This window comes from Polyodon spathula, chromosome 3 (assembly GCF_017654505.1).
Source record: "Polyodon spathula isolate WHYD16114869_AA chromosome 3, ASM1765450v1, whole genome shotgun sequence".
NCBI lineage: Eukaryota > Metazoa > Chordata > Actinopteri > Acipenseriformes > Polyodontidae > Polyodon > Polyodon spathula.
Genome location: NC_054536.1, coordinates 73,309,116 through 73,332,154, shown reverse-complemented (window position 1 = coordinate 73,332,154; position 23,039 = coordinate 73,309,116). Strand labels below are relative to the sequence as shown.

Here is a 23,039-nt window from a genome sequence, read left to right as displayed (position 1 = left end):
TGTTCATTGTCATACTGGCCGCATTGTATGAATTCATTCTTAGTCAGACAGTCTCAAAGGTAAAGACTTCATAAAAAAAAAAAAAAAAAAAAAAAACAGTGCCAAATATCAAGTGCAGATGAAGATATGATTATGGGACAGAGAAGTCATTTTCCCTGTATATAAATTATTTGCCCTTCATTAACCATTTAGCATTTTAGGCTCTTTTCTTTCCTGGCTTGCCAATACATTAATTTGAGGCAGTAACTGTAATGTTAGCTGCAAATACAATTGCATTATTTCTAGAAAAATAGTGCAGCTTTTGAAACACTCAAATAATTAGTGTTTAAAATACTAGGATAAACCTCCATCACTATCACTAGCGACCGCTCAAACATGCAAGTTGATAAGCCTCCGGTACCTGTTATTACAAGATCCGCCTGATCAGATGTAGACATTCAATGGGTTGAAGTTGGTTTCTCATTACATCAGGTTGTTTGGCAGTGGTTTCCTATTTTAAATTCATGAGTTATCTAGCAGGCAAATTTGATGTGTTCGAGACTTTAAAGAGACTGGGTGATAAGAATACTGAAGTAGTTCAGCTGCACTGTGTTATGTAACCTGGGTGCACTTTATCTGAGCCCAGTTAAGCTCCCCAGCAGCAGCTTTGATCTTTCACACACTGCATTTGTGCAACTGCAACATTAGGAAAGGCCATGCTGCTTTATTAATACATAGAGCCCCATGAAATTAGTTTTATTTTTTCATAATTTTTCGTTTTATTTTGACAAATTTTGTTTTGTTAGATACACATTGATAAAATAACTCAAATAGATGTATATCAGTAATAGTACAGTATACATCATGTTTTAATTACATGTGTATTTCATATGGATTACATGTGGAATCATTTGTGTAATCTGTACCCCCTGTTTGTTTTCATCAGTTAACCTTTTCTTCAACCCATTGGGGCAACACTGGTAATTATTTCTTATTTCTATGTAACGAGTACAGTGTAGAAAATGGAGGAAAAATTAGCAAGTGGATCTTATTTTGTAATGTAAACTGTAGACTACAAACTCATAACTTGCAGGAAGACATAAGGGGAAAATAATTGGAGAAGCTGGATCAAGTAAGTTTAACAAGGACAGTGAACTAGTGTAAACTGCATTTTGTTTTTGTTTTGAATTTAAGGAACTCAAGCACGCTTCATGTTTCTGATGATTGACTTTAACTGCTTTTGAAGTTACTGTAATAACCTCTGACAACACACTTATGTAGTTGCTGTCTGAATTGCTTGTGGCAGTGTGTTAAACGATTTATGATTGTATGTCTTTCTTATAGATCTCATGAACTACGATCAAAGGTTCTCTCTCTACAGCTTCTTCTATCAATCCTGCAAAATGCAGGACCCATCTTCAGGACAAATGAGATGTTTATTAACGCTATAAAACAGTACCTGTGTGTTGCGTTATCAAAAAATGGAGTTTCGTCTGTTCCAGAGGTCTTTGAGCTTTCTCTCTCAATTTTCCTCACTTTGCTTTCCAACTTCAAGACACATCTGAAGATGCAAATTGAGGTACCTGTTATTTGTTTAAAATATATACACCTGTATATTAGACAATATCATGGCATATATTCTTTGATTCTGGTCTAAATATTGTCACTCTTTAGGTAATTCAATTGATTACTGAAAGTCAGACCACTAATAGGGCAAGTGAGTCTAATTTTAGTGAATACAAGTGTACATTATTAAATATGTAACACAATTGTGGTCATTATTTAAACGGTGACACTGTTTAGATCCATTCTAGAAAAGTTATGTTACTTTATTTTAACAAATTATAATAATAATATCCCATATTATCTATAAATAAAGATTTTAAAGAAGTTTTGGTTTGCTGTTTCCCAAGAAATCTGTAATGGAAGCTACTGTAGGTACCAGTTCCTGTGCTGCATCATGCGAAAAGAAAGCCAATCCCTATCTAACAATTCATCAATTACTAGCGACTGTAGGACAGGCATTGCGTGCTTTTCATTAAAACCCTCAGAAGCAGTGCAGTGTCATGCTGTATTTTCCTTTCCAGGTGTTCTTTAAAGAGATCTTCCTGTACATCCTGGAGACATCCACTAGCTCTTTTGACCATAAATGGATGGTTATTCAGACCCTGACCCGGATATGTGCAGGTGCAGTTTGTTAGGTTTCTCCATCAAGTGTGTTTTGCAGTATGTACGTCTTCTGTAATATACATTATATATTTTTTTTGTGAACCTTTTTTTTTTTTTTTTTTTTATGTATTTTCAGATGCCCAGGGTGTGGTGGATATTTATGTGAACTATGATTGTGACTTGAATGCTGCTAATATATTTGAAAGGCTAGTAAATGACCTATCAAAAATCGCCCAGGGGCGAGCAGGACATGAGCTGGGCATGACTCCTGTTCAGGTATCAAAGTACCTTGAAGCATTTTGACCTTGTTACAATACAACATAGTATTTTCTAATGCAGATTTTAATGTTTGAATTTGTAATTGCAATTTACTTATAAGTTATCATACTACAATAAAGTGTTTTTAAAAAAAAAATAACAAAAAAAACCTAATACTGTAAAGCTATAAATATTTGCAAGCCTTTTATTATGTGTTTTTCATGTATGAATAAAAAGCAAACATTTTTGGCACAAATATCAAATTCAACTAACAATACATACTTTGTATATTGCAACAGACCGCCAACATTTCTGGAGCAAAATAGGTTTTATGGGTGTGTTTCGCCAAATATATTGGTCGCAAATATTTGTGCCTTTACAGTGTAACTATGTTATTTGTAACTTTTCATTAATCTATGAAATGTTTTCTGATCTTGTTCTGTAGGAACTGAGCCTCAGAAAGAAAGGCTTGGAGTGCCTGGTTTCAATCCTGAAATGCATGGTAGAATGGAGTAAAGATCAGTACGTCAACCCCAACTCCCAAACTAGCCTTGGTAAGATGTTTTGTTATTGTTGTATTATAAATTCTGTGATTTAAAGAAATAGGTGATAATCAATGATATGTTTATGCTTTTAACTGATTCTTTATAAGCACATATGTGAATCACAGGGGTGGTCTGTGTCTTCACATCGCTATCCCCTTGCTCAGATGAACTGCAATCTTCCTATATTGTATGGGGTTTTCAAATAAATATACATATTGGGGTTACTGAGAAGTATGCTTGGTTCATTTTATTTAAGTTGTCATTCCTGTATATTTATTTATTTTTAAATTGTATTTTCATATTAATATATTACCAAATAACTATCTTAAAAATTAGGTTAACAGCTCATAAATCAGTAAATCCAATAAAGTGTAGTGCTTTTCCTGCTACCCTCCAGCCCACATCTTAGTTTTATTTTTAAACCTATTGAGAATCACTGAACCTTGAATCTGCTGCATAAGGTTGTGTCCTTTGCACATGTTTATTCACTGTGGCACATCATGGGTGATGTTTCTGACTGGCACCACATTTTAGCACCATTGTTTGCATTAGGACAATGTGAGGCATGTTTTTCTGTGCTAATAGAATCTGAGCCCATGGTTTTATTGAGGCAGGTCTGACGCAGATACAGCAAGTTTATTTATCTTAATCAAACATGGCTTGGCCTTATCCTGATCAGTGTGGTTAGAGGTTACCCTCTTGAGAAAAAGGGAAACTGGGATGTAATCGATTGCCCGCACAGCAGACTACTGATCAAATGCTGGAATTAGCTGGCACTAGTCTGGTTGTTTCTGTAGGCCTTCCTCTCCCAGAAAAGATTACTGAAAAACATACAGAGGATCTCTTTTAAGGTGGCCTTTCCTTGTGCTTCTTAAAAATGATGACATGAAACTACGCATGTTATACCCACACACATATGTATACTCTCACATTGATATGGTCATGCAACAATGTTGTGAACATCTTAAGTGTTATTTCACCTAACTAAAGTATGGTGTGATAAAATTAGATTTTAATGTGATTCTTAACAGTTAGGAAATTCCCTGGTGTATATTACAATAATCTTACTACTCCATCATTACTATTTTTCATTGGCTGGATTGAAAAGGAAGAGCAGGTGGGTAACAGCAGCAGATGTCAAAATATTGTTTGAAGTTGGTTGCATTAGTAGTAGTATTTAAGGGTTTATTTTACTTGGTGATGGGTTTGAACATTCTTTTTGTGAACAGTCATAGTTGCTTTTGTTATTGTTGTATTTCATGTTGCTTCTTGAGCTTGTTTGGTATTGTTTTTTTTTTTTTTTTTTATTCTTATGAACACAACACCAAAAAACCTGGCACGCCTTCTTCAGTAAACTTAGAATATTAGCTGTAATTCTGTCACTGGTAGATGTCCACTAAGATTAGAAGTTTGGAAACATCACTGTAACATGCATTTTAAGTGCTTATACAAAGCAGAGCAAACCTATTAAGGGACATGAAAAAAAAACAATTATTGGTTCATAATAGCATTTAGTACCTTCTGTGCTGTGTAGTGCTTCCTAGGTAACCGACCTTACATTCCACATGGGACTCTTAACAAAGCTGTTGTGATCTAGCTACTAATGCCAGCTGTGAAGGGTGTTATTGCTTAATTAGTTTGCATGAAGGACTGCTTTTAATTCGTTTTCTTGAATTACTTTAATTGCCAGTGCTCTGTTTTAATTGGACTACTCATGATATCTTGCATTTAGGTCAGGAAAAGCCTTCAGAGCAAGAGACCAATGAAACCAAACACCCTGAAACCATAAACCGATACGGAAGCATAAACTCCTTAGACTCCACAGCATCCTCGGGAATAGGCAGTTACAGCACACAGATGTCTGGGACCGATAACCCAGAGCAATTTGAGGTGCTCAAGCAACAGAAAGAAATAATAGAGCAAGGGATCGATCTGTAAGTTGGCTCAGGTTTTGCTATTGCTATATGCATATGCTAATGCATATTAAAGTGTCACACAGTCATGTTTAATTGTAAACACAAATACAAATCCATCAAATCTATTTACTACATTATTCTAAAGCGTAACCTTCTATACCCTATGCTTCATTAGGAACCACAATCATTCCCTCTCTGCTATGTTAACTAAACAGGTCTGCAGCAGTAGAGATTTTGAATGTGATCAGCAATGCTCTGCTATAGCCCAAAATGGAAATAATAAAAAATAAAAACATTTCTTTACAACTGGAAACACTGGTAACATTTTCAATGTGATAACAATCTTAAATGTACTGTTTTGTGGCTTTATGGGGCACTGCCCTTATAATACTGATCAAGCAGCACTGCAGACCTGAACACATGCTTTTGTAGATGGTTGATTAAAGAGAGATATCAACATGTTTCATGCAGATTCAATAAAAAACCAAAGAGAGGAATCCAGTACCTCCAAGAACAAGGCATGCTTGGTACCACAGCTGAAGATATCGCCCAGTTCCTACATCAGGAGGAAAGGCTAGACTCAGTAAGATGTCTCCTAAACAGTTTTTTTTATTCTGTGTTTTTTTTTGTTTGTTTTTTTGGTCTGACCTAGGAATGGTTCCCGGCCATGTAAACTCCACAACAGACAGACTTTTCAAATTGAGATAGTGCTTTGGCCTAAGCATACATGTTGTATTGCTTTATGTGCGCTGGAACAGAGCCAATTAATAATATATTTTGGAAAGTTTCCCCTGTAAATTCTGCAAAGGTCTCCTACACTATTTACTTGCAGAAAGTTGCAAATTGCACTTGATCTCGATAAATTTGGTCCTGTGCTTTGTTTCCAAGTAATAATGTTGTTACTTTATTGGTAGGGCTTCTGATTTTCTGTTTTGACTGATAAAACACCCCCAATACAAAAAAAAAATTTAATTGGTGGATAGCCAATGAACACCGTAAACCACCTTAAAAACAGTGGAAATGGTTGATCAATTCACATCGACTTCACCCCTTTCCAATTAATACAGCTGGGCTATGTTCCGCTTTCCTGCTTTGTATCTATCATTAATTCATTCTGAATATTTTAAACCCACCCCAACTACAGAGTGGCAGCACATACCTACATTTCTATTGGAGACTCTGCTTGCAAGATTTAAAACGAGATTAGAAATTGAAAATGGAGGGTTGTTAGCAGGATTTAAAGCTTTATTATAGTTAAGATACAGAGGATTTAAAACAGAATTGCAAGTTGTGGCAAAATGTAAAAAACTTGCCTACACACAACAATCCCAGAAGAATATGCCCATGACCATAAAGATTTTGTTGTGGAACACAGCAAAAGAAAGAAGGTACAACTTAAGTATGCAAGTACTGTCGAGATACTACTATACAAATCTTGACAGAAATAAAAAAAAAAAACATTGAAGCATTTTGGAAAATAACCAAAAACACTAATTTTATACATTATATCAAAAAACGAAAGCCCCGAAAAAAACGATTTTACATAAAACTCGAAAATGGCTCAAAATAAGCACCGAAAAATAAAATGAATAAACACCAAAAAACAGAAGCCCTATTTATTATGTTATCTTGCAAATACCCAGTCTTTCTAACAAACAGAATGTGCTATGTTTTCCTTTGGGTAAGGTCAAAACACAGCAGCAGCATATTGAACCATTTGTAACTAGGTGGAGACATTATCTGAAATACCTGTGAAAAAAGGAATACAGTAATTTAAAGAAAGCATAAATCAACCTCCCACCACCAGTAATGCACAAGAAGGCACAGGTGTTGTTGTCCATCCATCAACAGTCCAAAGCACCTGTGACCATTGTTCCATAGTCCAATTTATGTGTTCTTGCGCATAATTTAGCCTTTTAGTCTTGTTCCCCTTTCTTAACAGAGGTATTCTTACTGCAACACATCCTTTAAGTCCTGACTTCAAGAGTGACCTTTGTACTCTTGATTTGATGGACAACGACACCTGTGCCTTTTGCCAGTTCTGTTGTTAATTCAGCACTTGTCGTCTTTCTGTTCCTTAAGGATGTTATCTTCAAGTATTGCTCATCCTTGTTAGACAGCTTTTTGGTTCTTCCAGTCCTGGGTTTGTGAATTACAGATGATGTTTCTGTGTACTTGTTAATTACTTCGGCTACCACACCATGAAAATTGAGTGATGCAAGCTATTTCACTCAATGTTTTTCCTTCTTTATGCAAGTCAAGGATGATGTAACAGTAGAAAACTCTAGCGGAGGCTTTAAGTAAATTGTTGATGCTCATAATGCACCAGAGTAGAAAAACACAAATACTTTTGCACAGCTGTGTGTGTGTGTGTGTGTGTGTGTGTGTGTGTGTGTGTGTGTGTGTGTGTGTGTAAACTGGCCAGTATCAGTATAACTCTATTTATATTAGGAATTGCTGCATCTTGTAAAAGTGTGTGACTTGTTCATGTCTGTATCTGTTTCAGACTCAGGTAGGCGAGTTCCTTGGCGACAATGATCGGTTCAGTAAAGAGGTGATGTACGCTTACGTGGACCAGATGGACTTTCAAGGAAAGGATTTTGTCTGTGCACTCCGCATGTTCTTAGAGGGATTTCGTCTTCCAGGAGAAGCCCAAAAGATTGACCGGCTAATGGAGAAATTTGCTGCTAGATACTTGGAATGCAATCACGGGTTAGTGTTTCAACATACTGTAAATATGTTGAGTTGTGTGGTAATGTTAATTAATGCAATATTATTAAACTTCCTCTGTTCTGCATCTGTCTTTTTTAAACCAGGCAAACTCTGTTTGCCAGTGCAGACACGGCATATGTTCTTGCCTATTCAATCATTATGCTGACAACAGACCTTCATAGTCCACAGGTAAGTAAATAGAATACATTGCCTTGTTCCACTGTTGTCTGTCTGGTGGTTCTAATACTGTGGACTAAAGAAGTCCTTCATGGTAACAAAAGAACCTTCATAGCTAGCAGAATGATTTCCCGACAGATCAGTAAACTGCAATAGAAATATGATAAGCTGTAAGTTAAAGGGTGAGACATGTTTACCAGTTATTTAACAATAATTATCATGTGAAATAATGTATGGTCCATTTAATGTATGTAACATTTCAATAATATAAAGTATTACAGTTAGATTATGCTTATTTAGTATTACCTTATATCTAGAGCACAGTGTATCCAGTTGTAAGAGAAATGTAAGAGTACATTAGAGTAAGAGTGCTCTCGGTTCAGAAAGAAGTCTGAAAGGACTGTTGTCTCTGGAAAAGATTATTTGGCGGCTTAAGCAGAATTGAAAGCTCTTTTTTGTTTGTTTTTATATAAATGTGTCCCCCTGTAAATAATCATAAATACAGATATGTGATAAGATTCATAATATTTTATAAAACACAGCTATGTTTACTTTGTCAGTTGTTATTATTATTATTAGTTTATTATTACAGCAAGTTAGCTGACTGCATGCAGATAATCCTAGTGTTAAGCATATATTCTCTGTGTAGTGTAATTGTTTTTGATTGATTGTTTGTTTTTGGTCGTAACTCACAGGTAAAAAATAAAATGACAAAAGAGCAGTACATTAAGATGAATAGAGGGATTAATGACAGCAAAGATTTACCTGAGGAGTATCTTTCAGCTATATACAATGAAATTGCAGGAAAGAAGATAGCTATGAAAGAAACAAAAGAAATAACAATTAAATCAAATAAGCAAAGTAAGTAAGAGCATTTCTTGTTCCTCACATGAAAATGTAAGATATGATACTTACCACAGAGTATGGCACTCTGAAACATCATTACAAAAATAAGTGTACCTGCTACTTCTGTGTGTTTTTTGTTTCGGTGTTTATTCAGCATTGAAAACATTGAGACTTTTTCAAAGTGGTTGTCATTAGATTTTTAAAGTTTATTTCAGTGTTTCTGAAAGTACCATTATTGGGTGTTTTAATGACACAGCATTAGTAGCATTAATTAGAGCATGTGTTGTACCCTTAAATCAAACTTTTTGAAAGAGAAATGTGAGGCATTTAGAATTTAAATGAGAAACACTTTGATTTTCAATAAGGATTTGATACAGAGTCACATTAGCATGCTAAGTTCATCCTTAGCTGCTGAAGGCAAACACCAACTATATTAACTCTGGTTGCATTGCATAATTTAAGAATTGCATGGATGCAGTTAGCTTTATTCCTACATGTTTGTATATTAAACAGGAGGTTTTGCAAACATTATCAAAAAATAAAAAGCAAAGCATATTCTCATGATGATACAGAAAGCAGGAGGCTATCCTGGATGCCTGCTCTAAATTTCTGATATACACAATTTGATAGAACCATTTGTTCTCAATGTTACAGGTGTGGCCAGTGAGAAGCAGAGAAGGATTCTGTATAATCTGGAGATGGATCAGATGGCTAAGACAGCAAAGGCCCTCATGGAAGCTGTGAGCCATGTGCAGGCCCCGTTCACGAGTGCAACTCACCTGGAGCATGTCAGACCAATGTTTAAGGTGCAAGACAACACTATATTTTTTAATATTTTTGCCATCAAATGCATTTAAGCTCTGTTTGTTCTAATATAGAAATGATTGTCCCAGCACAAAATAAGATGCATGTGAATGTTCTGAAATATGGTGCTTTGATTGGCTGAGATTGGCTTAATGATTTATAAGAGATATTGGTGGCATTTTGCATGTGGTGTTTTCTTTATTAACACAGAAATGCTGGCTTTTTCTGCAACAGTATCTGTGGACACCTACCCCAAGTTATCAAAACCGTGACCATAAAAAGCCTGGAGTCTTTATTTTTAACTTGTGTCCAGGCTAAATCAGCCTGTCCAGATAAAATATATTTTCTCCGTAATATATCAAAAATTACATACTGTATGATCCTAAATGATCCAGCATAGCTTTGGTTGAAAGTCAAATATTATACTAATAAATAGGCAATATCCTGTTGGGAGTTGAATTATTATTATTATTATTATTATTATTATTATTATTATTATTATTATTTGTTATAAATAAGTACAATAACAGGGAAAAGGTAAAACATTCTTTACAACTTAAGTCAGTGCATTTACATGAACATAAGAATTCCCGCGCTCCAACGAGAGAGCCCACTATATAGTTTGCCGAAAAGTAATTCTGATATCAAAAGTCATGTAAACACAGTTTTCTGAAAACGTATTGGAAAATTCTGGAAGTGAGTTTTCAGGAAACCCGTAATCATCTATTTCTGAAGAATGCAAGTTGTTGAACAATTTATCAAATTCATGTGTTCAGTTAAGTCAGGAGTGGTCAGCTCTGGTCCATGCGAGCTGCAGGCTGTTCAGGTTTTTCTTCCAAATTATCTCTGAATTTAATTAGTTGAAATAACCTGCTTAACTAGTCAAAATGAAATTGATGATTTAAGAGTTACCTATAAAACCTGCTGGATTGTGGCTCTCCAGACCAGGGTTGTCCACCCCAGATCTAGAATATTCCAATAGTATTCTGAAAACTAACATCATTTATGTCATGTAAACACACTTTTCAGGAAACTTATTCTGAAGTGTGCTGCACATGTACAAACTTTGACGTTATTCCCGCACATGCGATTATTAAGGCAACTGCTGTCAGCACTCACATATCCGACTCTAAAATTTTGACTTATGAATAATGATTAAACATTTTGAACACGAGATGACACTTTGTACTGAACAATGGGAGCTGGGAGAAAGAGTTTTGTTTTGTTGCATTCCCATTTCAATTTCCATAGATCAAAGTGTTGGACAGTAGTACTTTTTGTAAATATCACAGCCCAACAACTTTATCGTAAAAAGACAAGATAAAGACACGAGAAAGGAAAGTATGAGAACTCATTTTTATAAGTGTTTTCTGGCAAGTTATAGAACAGCGTCTTGTGTAAGGGTGGGGAAAACAAAGCAGGCTATAGTGGCACATAATGGAAACCGCTTAATGATTTTTGATTATATATAATAATATGTAATCCAAGAGATGCTTTTCTATTTTGTGTTGTATTTATTTGTTCGAAACCAATAAAATAATAAAAAATGGATGTCAGATTTCAGTCTCTGATCAGTTTACACGGATCCATTTTAGTTAAGGATGAAGTTATATTGTTTATTTAAATAAAATAGCATTTGATCAAAAGAAAACACCATTATTACAACTATATTGTTCACACAGAAATTGCCTGTACTGTTGTCGCAGCAAATTAATTCTAGCTAGGTAAAATGCACTGAGAATGTACAATACTTTATGTACAGTCACTTATATGATGAGCTGTTGCAAGGAGTGGACAGTTTGCACACGCTGGGGAATTAGAACAAGAGAGATGTATAGGATAATAATCTGTTGAATACAGCATAAGATTGTGCAACTTCGCTAAATCTAAAATACCTGATAATTCATGCCTCACACTTACTGCTGACTGAACTGAGCCCTGTCTGTTCCCATCCTAGTCGCTACTGTGTGCAAATGTTGTACATTTTCTGAAAAATTCCAATCCACGTACATAGTTGAATTTATCAGAGGTCTAATTGGATTATATATTCAAAATCATGTAAACGCAGAAAAGTGTCATTTACATAAAACCAATTTTCTGATTTTTCTGAAAACAAATTTTCTGAAAACTCATATAAATGTACTGAGTGACAGTGAAATATGACTGGTTTTGCCTTGCTTTTTTTTTTTTTTTTTTTTTGGTGTTAGTGCGGTGAATTCTGCTTCACAGAATGCCAATTCATTGTATTTAAACCAAAGCAAGTTGTGTTGCATTCTATAGGTCATTTGTGCAACTTTTTAAATTGCTGTCTCTCTGGCTTATTGGACATCACAAGCGCTCTAATCTGCAATTTATATCAATCTCTCTTTTCTTCCAGCTGGCATGGACACCCTTTTTAGCAGCATTCAGTGTTGGGTTGCAAGACTGCGATGATACAGAAGTGGCTTCTTTGTGCCTTGAGGGAATACGGTGTGCAATTAGGATAACTTGCATCTTTACTATTCAGGTAATAATAAAAAAAAAGCTATTTACAGGAATTCAAGATTTTAAATGTTTTTTTTTTCATTTTCAGACCAGTGGTTTCCTCAGTTGTATTGGTCAAGATTACACTAGGAAAAAAACAAACAGTTTGTGAATGCTGCCTGAAGAACCTTCGCAGGTTTAGAACCACCTTTATATTCCTGGCTAGCGAACAAACCTTCGAACACAGCCCTTAAGATAATTAACTTTGAATAATCCCTTCCATTAGAACAAATACTTTCCAAGACTGGACCAGCCAGTTTATATAATCATGCCTCATATTCTTATTTTGGTATGCTCTTATCAGTTTGTTATTGCCAGAGTATTACATTTTAATTAGGTAATATTTCATTCTATTACCTTTTTTAAGCTGAGGGAAGTCTCAAGAGTCCAGTATTATAGATTTTATCTAAGGAGTATTTATTTTTTCAATGTACAATATTGTGTAATCAAAAATACAGGTACATTTGATGTAGATTTCTGTTTTATACTGAAACACATGCTGTCACAAAAAAGTTAAATCATCTTAACAGAATAACATAAACTCATAGCATACTGCTAAATTTTTAACTGGTTATTCATTTTACAGCTCGAGAGAGATGCATATGTCCAGGCTCTAGCAAGATTTACCTTACTGACAGCAAGCTCTGGTATTACGGAAATGAAGCAGAAGAACATTGACACCATCAAAACCCTCATCACTGTGGCGCACACAGATGGGAATTATTTGGGAACCTCCTGGCATGAGGTAACTGCGTCATACTCTGCATAGTGACTTGCACATAATAGTATCCCACTATCTTGAATTTATAAGCTGGTGGAACATGTTTGCATGCTTTTGTACTAATAAAAGTGCATAAGTAGCCTTAGGCACACTAAAGAAGGCTCTAGCCAAAGAACATCTACTTGACTTTCTTATAGTTTTACCGGTGCAAAGTTTGCTCCAATTTATTCTAAGTAGAATAAAAAAAATGTTGATTTGCCGTAAGTATAAAACTGACATGTGCTGTTTTATAGTTTTGAAACACTACTCCATAGGGTGGGGGGTCGGGGTGGGGTGCACTACTTCCCCTGCTATGTGCTGCGCTTGGGATGCCTGGGAATGAAAGCTGCAATATAAATCTAAGTTGTTTCAAATCTTAGGTAAAGGCTGAAGGAAGTAGTAAATTTAATAGAATCATCGGCACACTTAAACCCTGTTGATGTATACAAACAGCCACAGTTAACGAATGTGTTGTGTTTTGAAATGTTTAGATCCTGAAGTGCATCAGCCAGCTAGAGTTGGCTCAGTTGATAGGCACTGGAGTGAAGCCCCGTTATATCTCAGGGACAGTGCGAGGTAAAGAGGGAACCATTACTGGCACCAAGGAACAGACATCGGACGAGTATGTCGGCCTGGGGCTAGGTAAGTTCATGAGAAAGTTGTTAGCGTGTGAAACACTCTTCCATATGCTTTATTTACATTTTATTTACATGTGCAATTTTTATTTTATCTATCCCCTTATTTTTTAATACATTTTCAACACACAAGTTGGAGGGAATGTGGATCGCAAGCAGATAGCTAGCATTCAGGAATCTATTGGGGAGACCAGCTCGCAAAGTGTAGTTGTGGCTGTTGACAGGTATAGTAATTTCATCTTGGTTTCTTCAATAAAGTGAGCTTTATTGTGACCTATGAGGCTACAACATCAAACATTGTTACACAAATATGCTAATACTTGGTATGCAGATGTTTTTCGCTTTGTTCATACATAATTAATAATTTAACAGTCAGGATCTGTTTCTTTATTCGAATTAAAGGTACAACAAATGATGATTTAACAAACATGTACATGTCATGTTGTACCTACGAGCATGGCAAGTCCCTAACTGTGATACAAGTGTGATTCATTGATTTTGGAATCGAATGCATTCTGATTTGATTCGATGTCACGCGCGTTAAAAATAACAACAGTGAAACAGATCCTTTCTGAAGTGGCCTTAAATGTTGTAGCAGAGACTTTTTCAAGCTACTAAAAGTTAAATGGCTTTTGCAGGCTAAATTTTGGGAACTGCGTAGCCTGAATTTCATAGAAAACATATGGACATTTGTTACAAGTCGTCGCATGAATTGAACGTAGGACTGACTCCACACGTGTGCTATTTGTAACCTTGGCAGGGGAGTGTGTGTGCCACTGACGTACCTTGTTTTTCTTTTAGGGTATTCACAGGATCTACCAGACTGGATGGCAACGCAATTGGTAGGTATTGCTAAAAAAAAAAAAAAAAATAATAATAATAATAATAATAATAATAATAATAATTATTGCAGAAGTGTTAAAAAAGGATGAATGGGTGAAAAAAATTAGTGTTTTATTTTTCAGTTGATTTTGTACGTTGGCTGTGTTCTGTATCTATGGATGAACTTGCCTCCACAACACACCCACGCATGTTTAGCCTGCAAAAGATAGTTGAGATCTCATATTACAACATGGGTCGAATCCGGCTTCAGTGGTCGAGAATCTGGGAAGTTATTGGAGATCATTTTAATAAGGGTAATTATTTTTTTTTTTTTTTTTTTTTTTTTTTTTTACCAGATTACTTTTTTTGTTAATCAAATTTAGTACTGTGACAAATACTCAAATATTCCAACAAACACTGCTTTAATGTATTCTGTGTCAAAAATGACCATGTTCAGATTTTTTCATGTAACATCATTTATAAATGACTATGAATATATATTTTACTGTAATATGGTACAAATGATACTTTTGTTTTCCAGCTAATTCAGAATGAATGTGTATCTGAAGTGTATTATGTACTCTTAGTGTACATTTTGAAGGAATATATTAACGTTAAACTCATGGTCGTCCAGTGTTAGATGTTTGAGAAGTGAAAACGTTTTCCACTCTTTTGTCCAGGTTGGCTGCAATCCGAATGAGGATGTTGCAATCTTTGCAGTAGACTCCTTGAGGCAGCTGTCCATGAAATTTTTAGAAAAGGGAGAACTTGCTAATTTCAGATTCCAGAAGGATTTTCTGAGACCTTTTGAGCATATTATGAAAAAGAACAGGTAAGGTTATCATGAATGCAGATCAGTTTAGAATTTGTTAGCTTCATGTTACAGTATATAGACAATGCACTGTATGTGTTGTTATATATATATTATATATAGATATATTCTAATATATATATATATATATATATATATAGTAGCTTTTTGCAGTGGTCCCATGGATTCACCAGGGTAATTTTTGTATTCAGCCGATACAATACATAAAATAAATGTTTGACATACCAGAATGAACAGTGAAAATTCATATAAATATTTTCAAACTGTTCTATATATTCTGACTGAAGTCCCGTGTGTTCAATAAGTAACAATGTTTAAATTAATTAAAATGGGAGGAACCATTTAATTTAAAATGGAGAACCAAGGGTGAACTTGATTTAAAAAATTAAAAACTAAAAATTAAAACTATAAGCTTTTATAGCTAAATAAATCATAGTTAATAGATGTTCTAAAAGTTACAAGATTTTTCTGTCTGTCTAATTGCTCCTATTCGAATGCCAGTTTTGTGGCTTTTGCATTTGTTTTTATTTATTTATTTATTTATTTAGGTCTCCAACCATTAGAGACATGGTTGTCCGGTGTATAGCCCAAATGGTTAACTCACAGGCTGGGAATATCCGTTCAGGCTGGAAGAATATCTTCTCTGTCTTTCACCTGGCTGCTTCAGATCAGGATGAGAGCATAGTGGAGCTGGCATTTCAGACTTCAGGGCATATTGTCAGTAAGTACATTTGTTCTTTATAGTAGTATTTAATCTTAGAAGCTTTTTAGTTGTCATTTAGTGTCACTGCATATTTTTTACAATAGCTTAAAGTTTGCTAAACATCACTATTTGAGTGCCTTTGTCAGTCAATACATTTATTTGAGTTTATATCTAAGGGCACTTTGCCTTGGGTGGAATGTAAAATATGCATGCTAGTGGCTACTATATCATTTTTGTTGTAGCTTTTGTGTAAGCTGTAATGTTATTAGAAATGATGCTCACAGGTGTCAGATTACCTGCTTCACAATGCTCTTGCGTAAAGATTTCAACAAATGTGTTAAAGTGTACATTTTTCTTAATTAACTAGGCCAATTTTTTATAGATTGTATTGTTTTAATATATACAATAGATAGAATAATAATATGGTTTGAAAATTATTTTTCTTTGCTTTCTTTCAGTTTCTTTCTTACAGTGCAGTTTCAGGTGCAATGTATAATATGCAGGCAAGGAGTTATGATATGTTTTTAGCTTTTCCTGTGTCTGTGTTTAATAGAAAGGTATGAATGTGAGTAATATTTTTACTCAGTAATTTATTGCTGGTACTGTTAAAATATTACTATCCCTCAAAAGTATACAAATGTATAAAAATATATTCCCTGTATATTTTCAGCAAATGTGTTTGAAAAGCATTTTCCAGCCGCCATAGACTCCTTCCAGGATGCTGTAAAGTGTTTGTCAGAGTTTGCCTGTAACGCATCCTTCCCAGACACCAGTATGGAAGCTATCCGTCTCATTCGCCACTGTGCAAAATATGTTTCTGATCGGCCACAGGTAAAGAAATCATAATCATAATTCATCTTTTGGCATTAAACAATTATCATTGTTATCATAATCTCTTGTTATATGACTTTCACAGTCTTGCCAGTATCCTATTTAACTCGTAACCTGTTATCCAAGCTGACCTCTTATCCAAAAATATCCCCTTTATGTGAACGCCCAGTTTCCATATGTTGTCCATGTTCGCAGAACATTAAGATTAAAAGGGTTTCTGCTGTCGACTGCCCTCATTTTCCATCTAATAACTTGTATATAACTTTCAAAACTATTCCTCCTCTCCAGACAGTTTTCACTCCTAGTCCTTAAAAAGAATTCTGACTTGACAAAGATGAATGTGTGAGATAGAGATGACTCCCTCTTGTGTTCTCCTCATTGTTCTTACAGTACCATTAAATCATCAGTTTCTTCTGTTACCGTATCGTTTTCATGGTACACTTCAACACTATTATCAGACGCTATTAAAAAAATATAGAAAGAAATTTAATGACAGCTAGTAAAAAAAAAAAAAAGACTCTTTTTTTCTTTACCTGTATAATTGTATTTTTACCATCAGGCCTTCAAAGATTACACCAGTGATGATATGAATGTGGCCCCCGAGGACAGAGTGTGGGTGAGAGGGTGGTTTCCCGTTCTGTTTGAGCTCTCCTGTATTATCAATAGATGCAAGCTAGATGTGAGAACCAGGTAAGAATAGCTGATTCTAATGTCTGCAGAAATCATTCACAAATCTGTCTTGTGTTTCTGTAAAATACAGTACAGTATTTAAACTTGTTTAACAGTTAGCTACAACATTTGATTTATTTCCATTTTTATAGAGGGCTGACTGTGATGTTTGAAATAATGAAAACCTACGGACACACCTACGAAAAACATTGGTGGCAAGATCTGTTTAGAATTGTCTTCAGGATCTTTGACAATATGAAGCTTCCGGAGAAACAGACTGAGGTAGGTGAACAGCATAATAAATCTCATTGGGTTTGTATGAAACATTTTACAGTGATCCCCCTTTATAACGCTGTTGTCGGGAGCCATAGTTAAGACTGTACTATTTGTGCTCCGACTTATAACGAGATTACTAGTGCTAGTGTAAGGGCATTATGGGGCAAATGGGAGCCATGCCCGTACCACCATATAACCTGTTCACAGTGTAAAGGGCCACCTTCTAAAGGGGGAGCACTGTATTATTCATCTGTTTGCACAGGAAACACTGATTTAACCCACTGTGCTCAGAATGAAGTATTTCTTGTGCATTGGATGTCTCCATGACAAAGTTTCCTTTTAGCACAGGACTTGTATGAAAGTACTGCAATTTAATGCAGCACACTTCATAAAGGGCAATAGTTATAATTTTGTTATTGCCACATTTTCAATACTGCAATAGGTCTGGATGACAGACCAAAATATTTATCAAGTATATCCTGGAACATGAAAAAATGAGGTGTTTTATGAGTATGGCCCCCCAGCAGATTTCAACCCCTGAACAGAATTTAAAACACTGCATTGTTTCTGATAGATACTGTATATTAACCCTTTACAGTTCTTTGTCGGACCTGGTCCGACAGTACAATTTTCCTTTTCCAGTCCGATGTCGGACCCTGTCTGACGTCATCAAAAAGACGTAAAGCACAGGTCTCTAGTCGTGTTTTCTCCGGAAAAAGCCGAGAAAACCTTTCAACGGCCAAGTGAGACCGATAGGAGCTGAATGAAACCGAAAAAAAGGGCATATCTCATAGCCCCATGCATTACAGAGATAACACGGATATAACAAAGGAGAGAGCTGCTTCTGCATCGAGCACTCAAAGAATATCACAGACATTTGCAGAGTTTTTTGAGGTGTTATAGTAATAAAACAATGACTTGGATCATTATTGAGGAGTTTGGTGATAAAACAAGTGATCGGGAGAGGGTTTATCAGTATGCACGTCTTTAAAAAGGTATGTGAAAAAAAAAGCAAACAAGGGGTGGTGCTTGGCTGTAGATACAGTACCGAGTGTCCTTTTGTGATTCAATGCCTTTTAAACCTGTTTTACTTTGGGGGGGGGGGGGGGGGGGGGGGGGGGGGGGGGGGGGGGGGGGGGGGGACTTTATTTAAACGTACATTATATTTGTCTTACACACTTTTATTTAACCTGGACTGACGTTTTTTTTTTTTTTTTTTTTTTTTTTTTTTTTTTTTTTTTTTTTTTTTTTTTTTTAGAAAGCTGAGTGGATGACAACAACCTGTAACCATGCCCTTTACGCCATCTGCGACGTGTTCACTCAGTATTTCGAGGCACTGAATGATGTTCTTTTAGATGACATCTTCTCCCAGTTGTACTGGTGTGTACAGCAAGGTAAAACAGTGGTATAATACCAGTGGTATTTGGTTGTTAAATTGAATGCAGTGCCTGTTCAGGTTTACACAGCTATGCTTTTTTTTTTTAAATTCTAGACAATGAGCAGCTTGCTAGATCTGGAACAAACTGTCTGGAGAATGTTGTTATTCTAAATGGAGAAAAATTCACATTGGAAATCTGGGACAAGACTTGCAACTGTATGCTGGACATCTTTAAAACGACAATTCCGCATGCGTAAGCTCTAAATACTTCCATATTTACCACTACATCTATTTTTACCACCACCGTCATTGGTATTACATTGTTTAGATTTTTTTTTTTTTAAGTGATTGTGAAATAAAATATTAAAATATGAATAAACTTACCAAGGTATTGTTTATGTTATCACTTTTGAAGTTACGTTCTTCAGTTAATCATCTGCGTTTTTTATTTTAATATATTTATAATGTGGTTGTCTGACTCAATAATTGGAGATTGTGTTATTTGTGTTTCGCCTTATAAAGAATATTGGCATTTTTGTTCCCGAAATGATTTGCAATGGCCAAATTAATACTTTAGCGTACCTTGGAAAATGGAGAAAGGAGACACAAACAATTTGCTGGTACTCAAATCCACGGTTTATTGGGATGAGTATTCCTGGCCCCTGTCAGTCTGGGCCACACCAAAAACAACAAACAGTCTTGCAAATTCACACAGCATCTTGTTGTCAGCTCTGTCCCTGCCTACCCAGACGTCAGTCAATCACGGCTGAGGCAAGCTTACCGCTTCCCTGCTTATATGCACGCACACGCACCAGTAGACCAGTCGTGTAACAGTATAAATCCCGGGTCTTTACAATATATACAGTATAATAGAAACTGCTATTCCACCAGTTTAAACTTTACACCAGTCTTATTTAAATTGTATCTTTTTATAATAAATATTGTAAACTGTAAATAAAGAACACAGAATCTAAGGACGTTTATACACGCTTGTATTGTTTCGTACTTGTTTCTTAACATTAACGGACAGTTTGTTTATTTTTAGAAAAACAAATACTGGTTTCAACTTAAATGGGTTTAAATACGGTAATGTAAAACAACAATAAAACCCAACGTTTGAGAGTCAAACTGCATTATGGGGGAAATGGGAGCCGTGACTTTCCTGTGTTATAACCGATTCCGCACTATAACAGGGTAGCACTGTGTATATAGATAGATGAATGTATGTTGTGTGTGTGTCTGTGTAAGGGTTAATTTGTGCTTCTGGCCAGAGAATGTAGGAGTGTGGCTGTGTTCGCACAACCTCAAGTGTAATTATTTTGTTACCTACAGGCAGGTATTTAAAAAATACCAAAATGTTTGTTCAGGGCAGTCTGTGTGTGCGAAAAGAGGCTGTCAGTCGGAGCAAGGTACTGTGTAAACCTTTGTGTGTTATAAGGTTTTTGCAATCGGTAAAATGCTTAGCTGTCTAATACATTTAGAACTGGAAGTATAGTGTAGTGTAGTACGCCATGTTAGGTCTGAAGTCTGTTACGACGCCGAACTGCAGTCAGGTCAAGACCCAGGTGAGGATGACGAGCAAACAGATGAGCTTCCCTGAGACTGTTTCTGACAGTTTATGCAGAAATTCTTCGGTTGTGAAAACCCACAGTTTCATCAGCTGTCCGAGTGGCTGGTCTCAGACGATCCCACAGGTGAAGAAGCAGGATGTGGAGGTCTTGGGCTGGCGTGGTTACACATGGTCTGCTGTTGTGAGGCCGGTTGGACATACTGCCAAATTCTCTAAAACGACGTTGGAGGCGGCTTATGGTAGAGAAATGAACCTTTAATTCTCTGGCAACAGCTCTGGTGGACATTCCTGCAGTCAGCTTGTGCCAATTGCACGCTCCCTCAAAACCTGAGACATCTGTGGCATTGTGTTGTGTGACAACTGCACATTTTAGAGTGACCTTTTATTGTCCCCAGCACAAGGTGCACCTGTGTAATGATCATGCTGTTTAATCAGCTTCATGATATGCCACACCTGTTCGGTGAATGGATTATCTTGGCAAAGGAGAAATGCTCACTAACAGGGATGTAAACAAATTTGTGCACAAAATTTGAGAGAAATAAACTTTTTTTGCATATGGAAAATTTCTGGGATCTTTTATTTCAGCTCATGAAACATGGGACCAACACTTTACATGTTGCATTTATATTTTTGTTCAGTGTGTGTGTGTAACCTCTACACAAAACAATCTACTGGGTCACACCACCAAATTTTCCAGGAGTGTAAATGGGAGAGTTAGTTTTATATTACATATATCTAATATATATATTTCATATATACATATATGTATATAATAACCGTATACAGACATGCATGTAACGCATATCGTCAATCAAGTGATTGCATAGGTTATGAGTAAGTTAACACTCCCTTTACAATTGTTTGGAAACCACCTTTGTTGGCCTTAATAGCGTAGTGCAAGCAGTCACCGTTAGTAGACGAAACATCTATTCAATAGACATGAAAATACTTAGCGGTCAAACAACAAAAGTTTTCGAAAAATAGTTCCTAACCGGGTTAATTATGCTGTTCCAAGGGAAAAATATTCTAGAAATTTGTAGAAAGTGAATTAAAAATAAAAACTGAAATAGCTTGGTTGGATAAGTGTCCACCCCCCTTGTAATGAGCAATCCTAAGATGGCTCAGGTGTAACCAATCGCCTTCAAAAGACACCAAGTTAAGTGGCCTCCACCTGTTAAATTGTAGTGATTCACATGATTTCAGGATAAATTCAGCAGTTCCTGTAGGTTCAGTGCATTTCAAAGCAAAGACTCAACCATGAGCACCAAGGCGCTTTCAAAAGAACTCCGGGACAAAGTTGTTGAAAGGCACAGATCAGGGGATGGGTATAAAAAATATCAAAGGCCTTGAATATCCCTTGGAGCATGGTCAAGACAATTATTAAGAAGTGGAAGGTGTATGGCACCACCAAGACCCTGCCTGATCAGGCCATCCCTCCAAACTGGATGACCGAGCAAGAAGGAGACTGATCAGAGAGGCTACCAAGAGGCCAATGGCAATTTTGCAAGAGCTGGTCAGGCTTTTATGGTCAAGACTGGTCAAAGTGTGCATGTGACAACAATATCCCAAGCACTCCACAAATCTGGCCTGTATGGTAGGATGGCAAGAAGGAAGCCATTACTCAAGAAAGCCCACCTTGAATCCCGTTGAAGTAGGGAGATTCTGTGCCATGTGGCAAAAAGTTTTGTGGTCTGACAAAACTAAAATGGAACTTTTTGGCCTAAATTTATGTTTGGCACAAACCCAACACAGCGCATCACCCAAAGAACACCATCCCTACTGTGAAGCACGGTGGTGGCAGCATCATGTTATGGGGATGTTTCTCATCAGCAGGGACTGGGGCACTTGTCAGGATAGAAGGGAAAATGAATGGAGCAAAGTACAGAGAAGTTTGAGGAAAACCTGCTGCCCTCTGCAAGAAAGCTGAAACTGGGACATTCACCTTTCAGCAATGACAACGACCCAAAGCACACAGCCAAAGCTACACTGGAGTGGCTAAGGAACAAAAAGGTAAATGTCCTTGAGTGGCCCAGTCAGAGCCCCGACCTAAATCCAATTGAAAATTTGTGGCATAACTTGAAGATTGCTGTCCATCAATGCTCCCCAAGAAACTTGACAGAGCTTGAACAGTTTTGTAAAGAAGAATGGTCAAATATTGCCAAATCTAGGTGTGCAAAGTTGGTAGAGACCTATCCCAACAGACTCACAGCTGTAATTGCTGCCAAAGGTGCTTCCACCAAGTATTAACTCAGGGGGTTGGAGACTTATCCAATTATGATCTTTCAGTTTTGTATTTTTAATATATAACTGAATAAAAACTTTTTTCCCCTTAACAGTGTGGAGTGTGGTGTGTAGATAAGTGGGGAAAGAATCACTTAAATGCATGAAACTCTGAGGCACTGACACAACAAAATGTGAAAAAAGTTCAAAGGGGTGTAGTCTTTCTATAGGCACTGCATATATAAATTATGTTGGTGGACTAGCAGTAGTCTCAGTATATACAGTACTCTAAGCTTATGTAATTGACATCCACTGATCAGGTTGGTACACTTGGTCAGGTCAAGGATACTGTTTTGCGATACCTGCAACTAGGTTGTATTGAAGTATTTTTAAATACTATACAAATTAAAGGCT

At 36.2% G+C, this 23,039-nt stretch overlaps 1 protein-coding gene across 4 annotated transcripts in view; it reads left to right on the top strand.

The window, feature by feature from the left end:
• The window catches only part of LOC121313397 (brefeldin A-inhibited guanine nucleotide-exchange protein 1-like), a 62,667-nt gene that overhangs the window by 30,755 nt on the left and 8,873 nt on the right, over positions 1–23,039 (top strand). For all 4 annotated transcript variants that reach the window (XM_041245882.1, XM_041245884.1, XM_041245883.1 and 1 more), the window contains 23 exons: positions 1,324–1,558; positions 2,067–2,166; positions 2,285–2,424; positions 2,852–2,960; positions 4,684–4,885; positions 5,339–5,450; positions 7,374–7,579; positions 7,684–7,768; positions 8,452–8,617; positions 9,257–9,408; positions 11,784–11,912; positions 12,516–12,674; positions 13,181–13,331; positions 13,458–13,548; positions 14,126–14,166; positions 14,290–14,460; positions 14,828–14,978; positions 15,527–15,699; positions 16,352–16,512; positions 17,072–17,202; positions 17,334–17,463; positions 18,716–18,851; positions 18,950–19,088. In XM_041245882.1, the coding sequence (XP_041101816.1) occupies positions 1,324–1,558; positions 2,067–2,166; positions 2,285–2,424; positions 2,852–2,960; positions 4,684–4,885; positions 5,339–5,450; positions 7,374–7,579; positions 7,684–7,768; positions 8,452–8,617; positions 9,257–9,408; positions 11,784–11,912; positions 12,516–12,674; positions 13,181–13,331; positions 13,458–13,548; positions 14,126–14,166; positions 14,290–14,460; positions 14,828–14,978; positions 15,527–15,699; positions 16,352–16,512; positions 17,072–17,202; positions 17,334–17,463; positions 18,716–18,851; positions 18,950–19,088 (3,270 nt within the window). The remainder of the gene's footprint in view (positions 1–1,323; positions 1,559–2,066; positions 2,167–2,284; positions 2,425–2,851; positions 2,961–4,683; positions 4,886–5,338; positions 5,451–7,373; positions 7,580–7,683; positions 7,769–8,451; positions 8,618–9,256; positions 9,409–11,783; positions 11,913–12,515; positions 12,675–13,180; positions 13,332–13,457; positions 13,549–14,125; positions 14,167–14,289; positions 14,461–14,827; positions 14,979–15,526; positions 15,700–16,351; positions 16,513–17,071; positions 17,203–17,333; positions 17,464–18,715; positions 18,852–18,949; positions 19,089–23,039) is intronic.